Source organism: Pleurodeles waltl, chromosome 6, assembly GCF_031143425.1.
Source record: "Pleurodeles waltl isolate 20211129_DDA chromosome 6, aPleWal1.hap1.20221129, whole genome shotgun sequence".
Lineage (NCBI taxonomy): Eukaryota > Metazoa > Chordata > Amphibia > Caudata > Salamandridae > Pleurodeles > Pleurodeles waltl.
In genome coordinates this window covers 830,674,853-830,691,370 of record NC_090445.1, presented here as the reverse complement: position 1 = coordinate 830,691,370, position 16,518 = coordinate 830,674,853, and the positions used below count along the sequence as shown (strand labels likewise).

The 16,518-nt window shown below is 43.0% G+C and overlaps 1 protein-coding gene across 1 annotated transcript in view; it reads right to left on the bottom strand.

Annotated features, from left to right (window-relative positions):
- Positions 1–16,518, bottom strand: part of ACTR1A (actin related protein 1A) — a 217,157-nt gene that overhangs the window by 136,847 nt on the left and 63,792 nt on the right. The window contains exons 4-5 of the mRNA XM_069239514.1: positions 10,628–10,753; positions 8,599–8,723 (exon numbers count right to left, since the gene is read on the bottom strand). Coding sequence (XP_069095615.1) covers positions 8,599–8,723; positions 10,628–10,753 — 251 coding nt within the window. The remainder of the gene's footprint in view (positions 1–8,598; positions 8,724–10,627; positions 10,754–16,518) is intronic.

Genomic DNA, 16,518 nt, shown 5'->3' with positions numbered 1-16,518 from the left:
ATCGCAGGGTGACCCCATTGATTGAAAATGCAGTTCACCTGCTTCTTTTCTAGTTCTCACAGTGTTCCTATTTGCTTCGCTATATAGAACATGGATGCTGTGTTGTCCGTTCTGACTAGAACTGGTTGACCTAGAAGCATAGGAAGGAATGCTTACAGACCTAGATATATGGTGCAGAGTTCCAACACATGTGAAGTGACCTTTCCATATCTGACTATTGACCGTTGGTTGAGAGTTCCTGGTTTAGTGACAGAAGAACTGGCTGCAAGCACTGTTACTAAGAAGTTCAATTCAGGAAACTAAGCCTGCCTCGGTTGAAGGGCTTGGAGAAGCACTTTTCACGGAATCTTCTCCTGAAGAAGGGACATCAGCTATACAGAAAGGAAAGTTCTCTTTAGTCATCAAATATAATGTCCGCCGCTTTCTCTGTCATTAAGATGTTTTGCTAAAAACTCCTCCAAATGTAACATTTAGATGCCTTATGATTTGGATGAAGGCAATAAATACAGTAAAAAACGAGAATCATCAATGTAAATTTTCTAAAGAACAAAGGATGATCAAGCTTTGAAAAGAGACTTCCTTTCTCCATCAGCCATGATCATAGTTGGTAGTCAAGTAAAAAAGCTCTCCCTGGCCCAGGATTTTAATACAATTTCCTTAAAAACAACCCGCAGTACTTCAGTGCTTGGTCACATCCAGGAAAGATCAAGAAAGTAATAAATGTAAGGTTTACTGAAAGGTCAGAGCAGAGCTTTGTCAGGTGACTCCCTTGCACACAATGTGTGGTAGAAATGGGAACTACAGTGGTCTCCAGGGGGAGTATGGGAGATTAAGCTAACACCTCATTGACTGATGTTTGGGTGCTTTCAAATGAGGTGGAATGCTACTAAATGTACAATGGTGTTTAAGGCTTATGGCCACTTGACACTGTAGACTGCTATTTTAATGTACTGGGGATTCTCAGTGTGACAACGGGAATGGTTCAAGCAAGTGAATATATAAAAGATCCAATGCCGGAGAAAGTAACACACTCCTCTGAGGAACCTTAGTTGCGGTTTCACAGGGAACAAAAAATAAAAGATTAAGGGAACGGTAGCCCCTTTTTGACATCTTGACCCACAAAATTGGTGGAGGAACTAGTTCAATTTCAAAGGGTCATTGGCCCAGCAACAGTGTAATACTTTTTACCCTCACAAGCTACAATCGTAAGCAGAAAAAGATCATTTTCTACACCTGGAATGAAGACAAAAGTTTTTTTGTTTTTTTAAACAGGAGGGTACAATATGATTAGGTTCTCACCAAACCACGACTCCTACAGCAATCTGTCAAAAAAAATATATTCTTGACAACAGATCACAGAGTACTATTTCACAGTAAACTGCATGGTAAATGCCAAGATTAGCATAAGAACACTAACCATACAAATATATCTGTGATTAAAGATGAAAAGGACTGAACTGTATATTCACAAGCCTACCCATAGAAAGGAAAAAGAACAGGGGGACTAATTGTCAGTGTGATACATGGTGGAACTGTGGAGGTTCTTCATCTGCCTGCTAGCTGCAGCACAGGTTTTTGCTCCATAAGACAACATGCAAGTAAATAATTTTCTTTATTTTCTTTCCATTTTTATGTGTGGAAAATGAAAAACGTTTTTTAGGTAGCAAAATGCTAAGTGTGTCCTTAAGTACATTTTTAAATGTCTAACTAATTTTTGATATGTGTCTTATGTATCTGTATTTAAAGAGAAAAAGTACAAAGCAAATGTAATAGTAATTATATAAATGCTCTTTTTTGCTTTATTTGAAGATTTTATCTCCTTGTTTCAACAGTGTTCCTGGATCAGACCTAGAGACGTGTAGGGGCACAAAGAGGGTACAGGACAGATATTATACAGTATTTATAAATTTTAATACCATGGTTGTGAAATATAGTTACTATCAATGCAGACATAATAAACTAGTTACTTAGCTTAAATAGCACATTAACTGGTAGAGACTCTATCTAGCTGCAGATTCCATACCTTTAGAATTTCCTGGCATCAGCTTGGAATCTGGAACTTTTGCAGAGCAATACCATTGCGTTCACCATCGAGTGGCGTCATTGGAGGCGTCTGTGATGTCAGTCGGCTATAATGACACCACCCAGGCACACCTATATCACTTCTTTTTTCACAAAATTCCACACCAGAAGCGCAGAGCCATAGAAAGAACAGTTTGTCTGTCCCAAAAAATAGGGCCCTGAAAGGGACAATCAATAACACTAGCAGAAGTGTCTGCAGAGTGGGGAGGCATGTGTGGGTGTGAGAACTCTGCAGCTAGATAGATTATCTACTAGCTAATACATTACCGAAGGTAAGTAACTTGTTCATCTGATAGAGACTTCTAGCTGCAGATTCCTTACCTTCAGAATAGATACCTAAGCCATAACTTCCTGGCGGTGGGGTGCGGACAGATCTTCTCACTCGAAAAAGTCCTCCAGGACTGAACGGGCAAAGTGCCCATGTCTGCGGACCTGATTGTCCAGGCAGTAATATCTTGCGGACGTATGCAAGGACGCCCATGTTGCTGCCTGACAGATGTCCAGGACTGAAACACCTCGTGCTTACACAGTGATAGAAGCTTTGCCTCTGGTGGAATGAGCGCTCAAGCCCTCAGAAGGCTGCATCTTGGCTAGTGCGTAGCAGATCTTAATGCAGAGAATGACGCAGCGCAAAGTGGTTCGCTTCTGCACTACCTGACCTTTCTTTGCTCTTATGTATCCTACAAAGAGTTGCTCATCCACCCAGAACTCTTTTGTGTGGTCACGGTAGAACGACAACACTCTTTGTGGGTCCAGCAGGTGGAGTCACTCCTCTTTTTTAGAGGGATGCGGTGAAGCAAGGAAGGTGGGCAGGGTGATGTTCTGACCCAGGTGAAATGGGGTCACCCCCTTGGGGAGGAAAGAGGCACTAGTTCCAAGTACGATCTTGTCCGGGAACATGGTGAGATACTGCAGCTTAGATGAGAGAGTCTGCATCTCACTCACCCTACTGGCACTTGTTATTGCCACTAAGAAGGCTGTCTTGATGGTGAGCAGCCAGAGGAGATAGTTGTGTAAGGGCTCAAAGGGAGCACACATGAGAAATGTGAGGACCAGATTTAGGACCCATTGGGTCATAACAAAGGGTGTAGGAGGATATATATGTACAAGCCTTTGTAAAAATCTATGTACAATAGGCGATTTTAATAATGAAGGCTGATCGGGCAGCTAACAGAATGCTGATGAAGGCGGGAAGATAACCTTTGAGAATGCCCAATGCAGAGCCCTGCTGGGCAAGGGATAAGACAAAGAGAAGAATGTCAGAGAGAGAAGCATTTCCAACGGCAAGCATATACCGTCTTAGTGGAGGGATGCCTGGCTGCCAAAATAACTTTACAGACTTCGGGAGGAAGGTTGAATGCTCTCAACTGTCTCCGCTTAATCTCCAAGCATGAAGGCACAGAGTTGACAGGTTCGGGTGGAGAACCTTCCTCTGATGCAGCGACAGAAGATCTTCCCGAAGGGGCAGCCTGATTGGAGGACTGATGCTCATTTTCAGAAGCTCAGCATAACAGACTCTTCCTTGCCCAGTTTGGAGTTTTACTTGCACCTGGCCGTTCCTGATCTTCTTGAGAACTCTGGCCACAAGTGATATGGGCAGAAAGCCGTACAGGAAGCCTGAACTCCACTCGTGATGAAAAGTCATCGCTGAGCGATTGCCGCCTTGGAAACTCCTAAGTGCAATACTGCTGCCATTGTGTGTCCTCTTCGGAGGCGAACAGATCTAACCAAGGCTCTCCCCACTGCAGAAAGAGTCTTCGTGCCACCTTCAGATGGAGACATTACTCGTGATCCGCTAGGCATCAACAGCTGAGATTGTTCGCCCTGGCGTTCAGAGAATCTGCCAGGTGTTGAACCACCAGGGTTATGCTCTGCTGTTCCGGCCATGTTCAGAGACACATGGCCTCTTGACTAAGGGTCCACGAGCCCACACCGCTCTGCTTGTTTCAGTACCACATTGCTGTGGTGTGGTCCGTGAACACCTGCACTAGCTTCCCTTTGACAACAGAAAGAAATGCCTTCAATGCTAGTTGGAGTGGCTAGATCTCCAGTACGTTGATATGGAGTCTGCGTTTCCGTCAGAGACCAGTGGCCTCTGATCTCCACCTCTTTCAGGTGGTTGCCCCATCCCAGAAGTGACGCATCTGTCACTGCTGTGAGATCTGGTTGGGGAAGGGAGAGTAGTCTGCCTCTGAGCCAGTCGCAGTTCACTGACCACCACTGCAGATCTTTTGCAGTTCCCTCCGAGATCAGAACCTTGTTGGTGAGATTTCCCTGATGTTGTGCCTATTGGAACTTCAGGTCCCACTGCAGAGACCTTATATGCCATTTGACATGTTTTACTAAGAGGAGGCAGGAGGCCATGAGGCCCAACAGCCTCAGAGTTTGTCTCACCAAAATCCAGGATAGAGGCTAAAACATCGGAATCATAACCTGAATATCCTGGACTCGCTGCACCGGAAGAACTCAGATGAAAGGGAACATCTCAGAGGGAGTCAGGTGTGACTTTGGCATGTTTATAGTGAACCCCAGGGAATGCAAGAGGTTTGTGGTAGTCTGAAGGTGGGTTACGACAGCCTGGGGCAAAGAACAGCCAAGTCGTCGAGATAGGGGAAGACTAAAACCCCTTCCCTGAGAAGATGAGCGGCGACTACCGCCGTCACCTTGGTGCACACCCTAGGGGCACTGGTATGGCCGAAGGGTAGCACAGTAAACTGAAAGTGCTCGTGGTCTAACTTGAACTGCAAGTAGCACCTGTGGGCAGCCAGGATGGGGATGTGAAATTGCTCATCCTGTAAGTATAACACTACCATCCAGTCTCCTTGGTCTAGAGAAGACAAGACCTGATCCAGAGTGAGCATTTTGAATTTCTCCTTTTTGAGAAAGAGATTGACATGCCGCAAATCCAGAATAGGGCCCTTGTTCTTTTTTGGGTATCAGAAAGTCTTGGAATAACAACCACTGCCTACTTCTGATATCGGGACCCTTTCTATAGCTCCCTTGGCCAAGCGAGCCTTAACTTCCATGCAAAGCAAAACCAAGTAATCCTCCATCAGCCGTTCTTTTGAGGGAGGCATTGGGGGAGGGAAAGACTGGAAGAGGATGGATAGCCCTTCAGTATGATCTGCAAGACCCATTTGTCAGATGTTATGGACCGCCAGTGAGGAAGATGAAATTGAGTCCTCCCTCCAACTGGCGTATATGGTCTTGCAGAATCATACTAGGAGGGCTTGGATGCTGTGGAGGTGGGGGCTGGGTGATGGACCCTCTGGATCTGAAGGCACCACGACCTCGCCCCCACACAGGATGCTGACCTGGCGGAGGACTGTGGCTGGTCTGTGGATGGTGTGGTACCCCGCCCCTTCTCAAGCCTTGAAAGGGGCGATAGATGGACTGTTGGGGAGGGGTTGCCGAGAGGTCCAGTGACTTGGCCGTGGCCCGGGAGCCCTAGAAGCGCTCCAGTGCCAAGTTGCCTTTTCCCCAAAAAGGCGGGTCCCATGAAGGGCAGGCCCATAAGATTTGCCTGGACATCCCCAGAAAAGCCAGGCGTGGCGGTGAAAGGCTACTGTTGAGGAAATCGCCCTGCCCAGCAAGTCCAAACCACACCTAATGGTAAACTTGGCTGCATCCCTCCCATCTTTAACTGCCTGTGAGAGAGTGGCCCGCATGTCTTCCAGGACCTGAGCCAGCACCTGCGCCACTGTATCCCATAGTGTATGGGAAAATCGGCCCAATAGGCATGAGGTGTTTACCAACCTCAATACTAGGTTGGAGGAAGAAAACATCTTGATGCCATGGGAAGTGGAGGCCAGGACCACCAAGCTCTGAGGTGTTGCGTGAGGAAGCTAGGGTTGCCCGGAGCCCTTATGCTGGGTTTGGACCATGTCTCCAGCAGGACATCACTGAGGGCCTCATTAAAGGGCAACATTGGTTCCGATGACAAAGCCCCAGGCTGAAGCATCTCCATCAAGATATTAGTCTTCACCTGCTTTGAGGAAAGCTCAAAGTTCAGGACCTCAGCTGCCCTGCATATACCCACTGCATACATTTTACACTCCTCATTAGCCACAATAGGAAGTGAGAGCATGCCAGTATCTCTAGAGGTGTCCAGTTCACTATAATCTCCTAGCTCCTCACACCAGTCCATAGCCTTTAACTGGGACTCTAGAGGGTCCTGATACCACCCCCCCCAATTCCTCACCAGTGCCTGCCTGTTCGTAAAAATGCTCAGGCAATGATCTGGCACTTGTGGGCGCTGTCAGACCTGGGATCGGCGATGTGTGATGCTGTTTCAACTGTGTATCATCAGTTATTAGAATGGGGCTCGTGCCACCGGTGGGTGCCGGGTGTGGTGACTTCAGGAGCGTTGCCAAAGGAGGTCAACTGTGAGGACCCAGTATTGTTTCGGATCTGATATCTGATCCAAGAGACCCCATCAACGCCAAAGCCATCGGCGTAAAACCTGATGAGGCCTCTGCCAACATCGCAGGGCCCGAAGGCACTCCGGTGAGGCCAGCCTGGTCAAATACGAGACACATGGCCTTGTAAAGCTCTCCGAGCTGAGCAGAGGTTGTTCAGCTCCCGGAAGGGGGGTTGGAGGTGGGGGCCTCAAAGTCGGCCCTGCCAACGGTACTGCAGAACAGTGCCTGAAACGTCGACATTACAGACTTGCCTCATCAGTTGAAGGATGAGGTGAAGGCAAAGTCCTCCTGCACTTCTTTTTTTGTTGCCTCTTCCCAGAGTTCCCTTAGGACCTCAAATAAGATGAAGGGGACTTAGGTCTCCCGGAGCGGTCCCGTGACCTCCTTCTCGACCGTGACTTCAGAGGAGTCGAGCCAGCCAATGTCGACTGCCGGGCCATCACGAGCTTCAGGGACCGCTCCCTCAAAGCTTTCAGAGTCATGGCACGGCAGTCGTAACACAACTTTGAGTTGTGGTCTCAATCTAGGCACCAAAACCAAACCTGGTGGGGGTCCGTCACCAACATGGCACAGTGGCAGGCGCAACACAGCTTGAACCTAGTCTTCCTGGAAGCCATTCTTGCACAGACGTCAAACAGTCTAGACAAAAAAGTCAAAAAGGGCCTGTCAAAAAAGACAGGGGGTAGCTCAATTCCGGATCTGGACTTTAACTGACACGGAAGGAAAACAACTGATGTATGTACGCCTGGGGGGTGCCTTTATAGGTGACCGTGACATCACAGACAGCTCCAACGACTCCACCAATGCCACACATGATCCGAACAACGCCACCAGACAGTGTGCGCAAGAGTATTGCTCTGCAAAAGTTCCGGATTCCAAGTTGATGCCTGGAAATTCTAAAAGTAAGGAATCTGCAGCTAGAAGTCTCTATCAGATATAGTCTTACTCTTGTAGACACTACCAGCTCGATTCGTTAGTTACATACCAGATTGATATAGAACTAGGTCAGTGGTAGGCTGCTGTAAAAGCATTCAAAACAGTAACATTCAACTGTATTTAAGAACAAGATAGTATGCAGAGAAAAGGTCTAAGAGGAATACCAAGTATTTGCTCCAAAGAAGCAGAAAAATACACAGATATGTTTGGCAGGTGTGTCAGGATCCCCATAACGTCTGGGTAGTTCGACAATTTATCTCAACAGTAACCTGTCTCCATTCAATAACCATCAAATAAATCCACATCCCATCATTCTGCTCTCCATCAGCTCCCCAACTCCCTACATTTTACAAACCATTCTATTCTTTCTGTATGTATTTAGGATTTATCTCGCACAGTGGGTCTTTGCTTTAAATTTCACTTTATACAATATTTAACCCATAGTAGCTCTGTACTTCCAAATGTCTGTCTACTGCTACGCCAGGTAGAGAATTCCCATGCCTTTGCCATCTACCTCCTCAGCTTGCTAGGAGCATGCCCAAAGTTATACGTTGTTGAAGAAAAATATTCTCATTTTTTATGCACCTGCTTCTCAAATGTATTCTCCTCAACATATTTGTTTCAGGCACTGCTGACACCTCATAACTCATTATGCAACATTGAAGGGGAGGAGCATACCATCAAAGGCAATTAAGGTACGTGTACAAAGCAAACAAAAAAAGACAGTAATTACCTTACCATAGCAGTCTAGGACAACTATAACATCACTGAGCTAGAAAATGTTTTTGAACAATCCCACAATTTGCATATTTTTTTTTACATAAAATTAATTCTGAAATTAACATGTGCAGAAGAACTGTACTCTCACTTTAATTTGTAAATGCTCTTTCATTAGAATATCTTTATGTTGTTGGTAATTAAAGTACCTTGCTTTCTATATTGCTAAAATCAATGCTACTCTTTTGTTTGACATTAGAAGGCTAAAATGTGAAGCCAACCAAGGGTACTTGCAGACCATTACAGTAGATCTTGTAACAAACCGAGCTATATTACCAACTAATTGGAATAGTGTAGCTTAAAAATGCATTATATATTTCTGCTTACAATGAAAGACTAATATCCAAATTCAAGCATGCGAAAAAGTGAATGAAATACTAACAGACTTAATACAGCTTGCATTGAGATGAAGAGAGCGGGAACATTGAAGGTTTCAAAGAAAACTTCAGCAGCTCGTTCTCGATTTTTCCTTGGATTCAAAGGAGCCTCTGTGAGCAACACTGGATGCTAAGAGAGAATAAAAACGACAAGGTATATCAATGTACTGAAGCTTTCTTAATAAGAATAATTAGGCTCTTATCAACAGAAGTACACTTTAAAATGTTAAGAAATGATTAATCAGTTACAGCTACAATTCCACAGTGTTGGTGTCTTTCGTGAATTCATGTACTTTGAATTATTCCAGGTCAGCTGACTGGGAATCCTCAAATGGGTCAAAATATGTGAATCTATTAAAGATTCAATGCTATTTATTTAAGTGTTTATCATCTATTTCTATAAGGTCATGAAACTGCTATCAGGCACCAAATAAGAAGAATCCCAAACAAGAACATCTAAACCTACGACTTTATTAAATGATCACACAGGAGAAAATGCCATTTGTGAGGGTACCCCTGGATATGCTCACTCCCCCTACGCTTTGTACTCCCCCTACGCTTTGTACTTCAGATGCCAGTTCTCTTTTCAAAAGTTTGCCTCATCCTTTTCAGCTGAGTAATCTTTCTGCCTACTGATTACCTACACTGTTCTTTCTCTCTCACATCTGGGCCCTTCTCTCTTAGAGTCTCACTTCTATGCTTTTGAACCCTTACTACTCCTTCTGTCTCTTGATGTGTCTGTTTTTTTATGTCTCCCTCAGCCTCTATGTTCTCCCTCCTGCACCTCTGTCTACCCCCTCGCTCGCACACACCTATGCTTTGGTGTGCATTTGCTTTCACCCCTCTATGATTATCTTTTTCTGCGCTTTCTCTCTGCTCCACTTGACATAAAACTAACGTACATGTTTTGAGGTGTAAGCATCTTTGTGCCTGACAGCTTTAGTGTGAGGTGTGTTTCTTTCTCACATTTTTGTGTGACATTGTCTCTGTCTCAATTGTGTGTGTTGCAATATTAGCCCACTATACATTCCTCTGTGCTTCTCCCTCTCTTTTTGACACCCACTCCACCCTAGTGTTTCTGAAACTACCAGTCCAATCCAGTAACATAGCAATGATGCCATGGGCCCTGGTGCAACTAAGAACAATGACCCATTTCATTATTGTTGTTGATGTAAAACTGTATATATCTGGGCTCAGTGGGGCCCTCCGGGCTCTGGTGCACTGCACCTGCCGCAGCAATGATAGCTACTCCCCTGGCCCTATCTGTGTCTCCCTCTTAGCCTCAGTTTGTTCACCCCTCTCTCTCTTCTGTTGCATTTCTCTCTTCCTTCTCAAGCTTGAGTTCCCACTGCAAATCTTACTCTTGCCCGGTATTAATCCAATCCCTTACTAGCTCACCTGTTCGTCACTCATTTTCTTATTCCCCATCTCAGATAACCTCTTTCTGCCTGTCTCTCCTGCTCTTGACAATCACTAAGTGGTGCCACCCCTCTTGACCTCAAAGAAGCTGCTAGGTTTATCATGTAGGGCTACAACCTGAAGTATTGCATGTTTACAAGAGATCTGGGCATTTGAGACTACTTAGCAATGGTGATTATTTAAGTGTTATTAACTATGTAGGGATGGATTCTGAAATTCTATGATCTGTGGCAAATGCTGACTGTTCAACAGGATAATCCACCTGAATTCTATAGTCATTTGTGTTGTACATGAAACATAACACCACTCAAAAACTCACAAGCATGACAGTTCCAAATATGCCTCAGTGCTCCTTGTGAGGAGAGAGCAAACCTGTGAAACTTATGTCACTCAAATGACAACAACACACTGAAAATATAGTGAGTGACTGTATGAGATGGGGAAGCACCACAAGGCGGTTGTTCAGAAAAACTAGCACAGTGAATCAAAAAGGATTATGGTTATATTGCACAAGCTAAACAATAATGCAACCTACTGAATGTTAGAACATTCATTATATTTTAATTAACTATCCACACTCAATCGTGGTTAATAAAAAAAAAAAATCTAACTCACCTCCTCTGAAAAGGTTTGAAGTTGGTCCTTGGAATATACATATTGCCATATCCGTTCCATATCATTCCAGTCCTTCACTATTCCATGTTCCATTGGGTATCGGATTGACAACAGACCTCTATGTTCCTAGATGTAGGAAAAAACATAAGAAAAATACCTTTCTTGTGATTTCTGTACTTCCTGTCTTTCCTTTCTTTTCCTTCAAAGCCTGGAATTTGTCACTTTGAAGAATTTTGGAGTACTCATGCGACGGCACCCCCAGAAACAAGGAGTATCACACATTATTCACACTTCACCGACTGCTCAAACCAGTTACTGTAAGTTTCCCCAATATGCAAGATTTCAGCACCCCATACATTACACAAGTAGGCTTAGATGAGTAAGTGGATGTTGCGTAACAGGAAGAGCAGTGATTAAGAGTAACAGAATGACCATGAAGGTTAATGTTTCGTTATACTCTCATCTTGGTCACCCCTCCTGCCCAACTGAATATGAACCTGATTTAAGAGATCTTAATACTAGGAGAAAGCCAGAAAGCATAAACTTAACTGGGACTTTAAGCAGGGGTACTGCACAGCCATTACAGGCAAAAAGTAGTATTGTTTGTGGACAATGCATCTAGAGAGTGATGCATGTGGAGTGGACAAAGTTTCTGCCAAACAAATATTTGTAAAGGGAAGCGGTTGCTAGAAGACAACTACGGAAGCAGATTTCACAACTAATAACTCTGTACTCTAATAAATATGTGAGACACAAATATGTTTTACTGTGTTTAATATAACAAAGTTTTAAAAGTTGAGTGGGCCTAGTCGAGTACCAATTACACTTTCAAATTTGTGTAACATGCTAAATCAAAAGCTATCCTGTTTTATCTTTGTCTGTGCACCAAAACGCCTCAAATGTGACCCTCAGTATTTCATCAATTGTAAGAAATCCAGTTTGCTTTATGGTCCTGGTTGCACTGTATCAACTAAATGTTTCTTGTGAGTGTGCATAATGTTTCCTGAAGTAAGAAAAGAGCAACTGTATTCATTTGAAGGAAATTTCCTTTGACTGAATGGAGGTGTTGCTTATATTTTTAATATGTTTTTGTGTTCTGCTGTAGGGCATAGAACATGATTATTCAATAGATACAGAGTAAGTGTCATACCATGTGATGTGTTTTTTACTTTAATACTGGATAGCTCAAGGTAAAAAAAAAAAACACATAAAAACTCCCCATGTGGGATGCGAGCCAGGTTTCTTCTTGGTCCCCCTGGAGAACAGACACCATGTAGTCTGTTTGCAGATCTGTACTTAGAACATTTTCTTTGTTTCTATTCTCCTACTAAATTGAACAGTTGCTATGACATAATGCTCTCCAACTCATTATTTGTTTTATGCTAGACTGTATTTGGTCCTGTTATTAGTTGGATTAAGGTTCAGTTTCCACTGTAAATTTTAATTTTATTAGCATTTTGATGATTTCAAATTAATTGACTAACCATGGCCGTTTGCCTTCTTTAATGACTTCTCAAATTTTAATCCACCTCCATGGTTTGTACTTTTAACCTCGTCTGGTGTGCATTTTCTTACATGAATTCTCTGTGTTTACATGAATTTATCATTACGGCTCTTGTCTTTAAAGACTGACACATAGCCCAAATCCATCAATCAGCCCTTGTAATGCAGAGAAACACCTAAAGTTTTTGGTAGCAGAGGACTATTTTGGAATATTCGTTTAGCAAGGTAACAAATGGTTCAAGCAATAGTGCAAATCCTAATTGAAAATTTGCATTCCCAAAGTACTGTTGAAGGGAGGGAATCTGAAGACTCTCTAGTCCCAATTCATGGAATTGCTAGCCTGGTCAAAACAGCAGTTGCTGAAGTTGTATTATGTGAGCATAAAGGAGGCTTGTTTTGCACTGCAGTGTGGGGTGTGATGGTTTGTTGCCTTGCACATTTGATCAAGAGTAAGACAATTGTTTTGAGACATGTGAACGGTGCTGTGATGTTCAATTGATGTTTTAGGTTGTGTACTGGGCACGCAGTCGAAGGCGAAAGCAGCATTACATTGCAATGTTCTGCATGAATTGATGAAATTGTATTTATTGAAATTTTGTGTTTTGATATGGGTTTGGTTTTTTTGGTTATTGGATTAGAAGAAATCACAATTTTGAGATATATTTAAATTGTCCACTGAAGGTGTGCATCAACACATCAAAGGTATCTTTTTCTTCAATTAGTCTGGTTGCGCTTGAAATAATCAAGGCTCAATCATGCTAGAAAAGGAAGCATTGACTCAGAGGTAGATTGCTGCTGGATGGAGCCTTATTCAGTGTGGTTGAAAGTTTTTGTGTTTTCTCGTTTTGTTAAGAGTTTGATTTCCTTCCCCTATTCTGGCAGGCAGACACGTTTTCTTTCTTTTTTAATTGAAGGTTTGAGTTTTGATATTAAATTGTGATAAGTTAGTTGCTTGGGTTTCTCAGCCTAACATGAATGAAAATGGGTGGTTCTTTGAAAAAGTTGGCAGCTGCTGCATGCGAGAGAGAGAAGGTTCTGCCTGCCTACAAAATGTTGACAAGTTTGGGTCTTCACACTTGTCTGCGGCTCCAGGAAAGGCAGAAGATTACTGCTGATGATTAACATTAACATATGCAATTTTCTTTGAATGGTACTTTTACTGTGATAAAGATTGAGTGTTGGGCGTACCATGTATAAGGCAAAACCACAGCTTAAATCTGCACAGCTCGAATGGGATTTTGTGGTGACTGAAAATTCGCGCAAGAAAAAATTGAAAGGTCAGGTAAGAAAAGCAGTGCGTGATTGGATAGATGCAAGATGGCGAATGCAAAATGAGCATTGAAAGATGGCGTGATAGAGGACGTGGGAGAGTTTCTTGAGATTGTTAAGAAACACACAGAAGGAAAAAACCTTGACAAAATACAATTAAAAATGAGGTAGAAAAAGAATCACTCCCTAGTGATTCTTTTAAGGGTTATTAAATGGTTTGTTGAACTTGAGACCACCTTCGTATAATGATGGTCAAAGTCTACAAGTACAGGAGAGGGGAGCTAGAGAGACAAAACCTGTCCTAGTACTAGTCCATTAACAAGCACTGAAAGAGCCTGAAGGAACTGATGTTATTAGACTTAAAAATCAAATTGGGAGAAACTGGTAATGATACCATTATTGAAGACCGAATACTGTCCTATAATGAAGAACTGAGATATTGAGTAAAGAAATAGCAAGATGTGCTTGTGAAACGTGATAAGCTTAAAGAATTAGCTAATGAACTTGGTGCAGAAATAAAATAAAGTAGAGAAAAAAACATCAGTGAGAGGGATCTGGGGTATTTCGTGGTCAGGGGTGTGGAATTTATTAAAATATCTACTTGTCCAGGGGACAGGTTGCTTCTCAAATCTACTTGTCCTGTAAAAAGATCTACTTGTCCCTTTGGTGCCATGTAGTGTGGCGACAAATTATGGCAGCAATTAATAGCTTCTCTGAATATGCCAGGGCTACTACCATAGTAGGGCTTGAATACTTGGAGTTTCAATCCCTACTGTAGCAATTTCCTTATTTTGCCACCTTTCTGCAGATCTGCATACTGGGGCTGGAGGAAGCAGTAAGCAATAGTTCCAGGGCTGGAATGTCTGCAAACCTACTAACCTGCATGTTTTAAAGATTTTTACCAGCTTCTCTCTAATATTTTCCCATAATAAGAAAGGTTGGACATTTCCTCCTGACAATGGCAGAATTAGAATTTAGAACTTCTTCCAGGGTTCGGAAGAAAGTGGCTGGAGGGAAAATGAACTTGCAAATGCTCAATAGATTTTCACATGAGCAAATCTACACATCGTATTTACCCATGCTAAAATACAGTTCACAAATATTTTATAGGGGTACGACATATACCATGGGTGCACTTTTGTGACTTTCTTTAAGAATTTGGGGCCACAAGTAGGTAGGTTCAGATTTGTGACCTGCAAATTGCGAGTCGCAAATCCGAATGTAGGATGGTGTCCTTGACACCATCTGTGATTCGCAAGGGCTTCGCAAATGCCCAGATCATGAATAATCATGAGGTGGGTCGCAATTTGCGACCCCCTTGCGAATGGCGGCCCTCACAGGGATGGTGGCCTGCTGGAGACAGCAGACCACCATGTCTGTGACTGCTTTTCAATAAAGCAGTTTTTTTTTGTTTTTTTTTGTAATGCAGCCAGTTTTCCTTAAAGGAAAACGAGATGCATAACAAAAACAAAAATAAATGAAACGTTTTCGTTTCATTTTTTCAGAGCAGGCAGTGGTCCGCAAAATGTTTACAGTGACATTCACAATGGGGAAGGGGTCCCATGGGGATCCCTTCCCTTTTGCGAAAGTGTTAGCACCCATTTGAAATGGGTGCAAACTGCGATTGGTTTTGCGCCCGCGTTCCCGGTCACAAAACAATCCTACATTGCACTGCGAGTTGCAATTAGGAAGGGAACACCCCTTACTAATTGCGAGTCGCAAACCCATTTTGTGATTCGGTAACCAGGTTACTGAATCGCAAAACTGGGTTTGTGCATCGCAATGTGCTTTTTGCACGTCGCAAACAGCGAAAGTCGCTGTTTGCGACATGCAAAAAGCTACCTACATGTGGGTCTTGGTCCCTAATTAGGTCTGGTGTTAACAAAGACATTTTGTTTAATAAAAACTTCTATTTCTCTCTCTTTCGGCTGGCTTTATTGTGAGTGATCGCATTCTGCTCTTCCACAAGGAGCATATTGCCACACAAAGTAGTTTTGTTCAGTGTCAGGAACTACAGTGGCAATCAGTGACGTAACGAAACTGGAGGGTGCCCCTTTGCAAAGAACATGGAGGAGCCCCCTCTCCAGACTCACTCAGGGCAGGTGCTGTGCTGACGGGGCCCCCTGGAGGGCGGCTGCGGGGCCTTTGTTATGCCGCTGGTGGCAACGTGTGCTTTAAGAGTTCAAAAACTTTTTGGGGGTTTTTTGCCAATGTTTGCTACAATGTTGAGGGCCTGGTAGCTCCCACAACAATAAAGTGTTACAAAAGCCATGTCAAAACAAGACACGCATTGATGAAACTAAAAGACTTATAAAAGTATGTCAGATCAGTTGGCTTTGTCAGTGTTTGTTTATTTTCATGCTTCCCATAATTGTGTTGAAAATGGTTACACTGATTTTCCATTAGAAATATTTTTTGGAAATACTAGCATGCATCAACACATTTTACTAAATGACACTTCATTTGCATATAATCAGAGAGCATTCTGGGAGCATTATACTTAGCCTCTTAGCCTAAACTTTTCAAACGTGTGTACACGTTTTTTTTTGTTTTGTACTGGAACCAACGTCAGTAGTGAAGTGTGACCTTAAAACATTTATTTACAGCATGCACCCTAATAATGAAGGCTTTCAAATAATGAACCATAAATACAAGTTCGAACAGCATTATCTTTTGGAAACACATTACCTCAACTGCAGAGAGTTCAACTCTCTGTAAACAGGCAGCCAAAGGGTTTGTGCTGCAGGGGGTTGGGCCTACTTATCCCAAGGACAAAGTAAACATAAAAACTTGTTGCCCTTGACCCCAAACAAGATGTCCCGGGCGTCGGGCAATAGGAATTCCACATCCATGGAAAAGATCTGACCTCCTGACAGTTGCTAAGGATTTTCCAAAGCTTAGAGAAGAACCAGACAAATGGCATACTGAGGTAGAAAGAACAGTGACAATTTTAAATGTTCTTTGGCTTGATTTGAATATGCTGTTTGAGAACATTTCTCCTGAAGATTTGTGGTTGGAGTGCAGGGCAGTTGTAAATTGGCCAGATGAACAGCCTCAAAGGATTTCTCCTCAGAAGAGTTCATCTCCTGTTGTGATGGAGAAATATAAAATAGTGATTG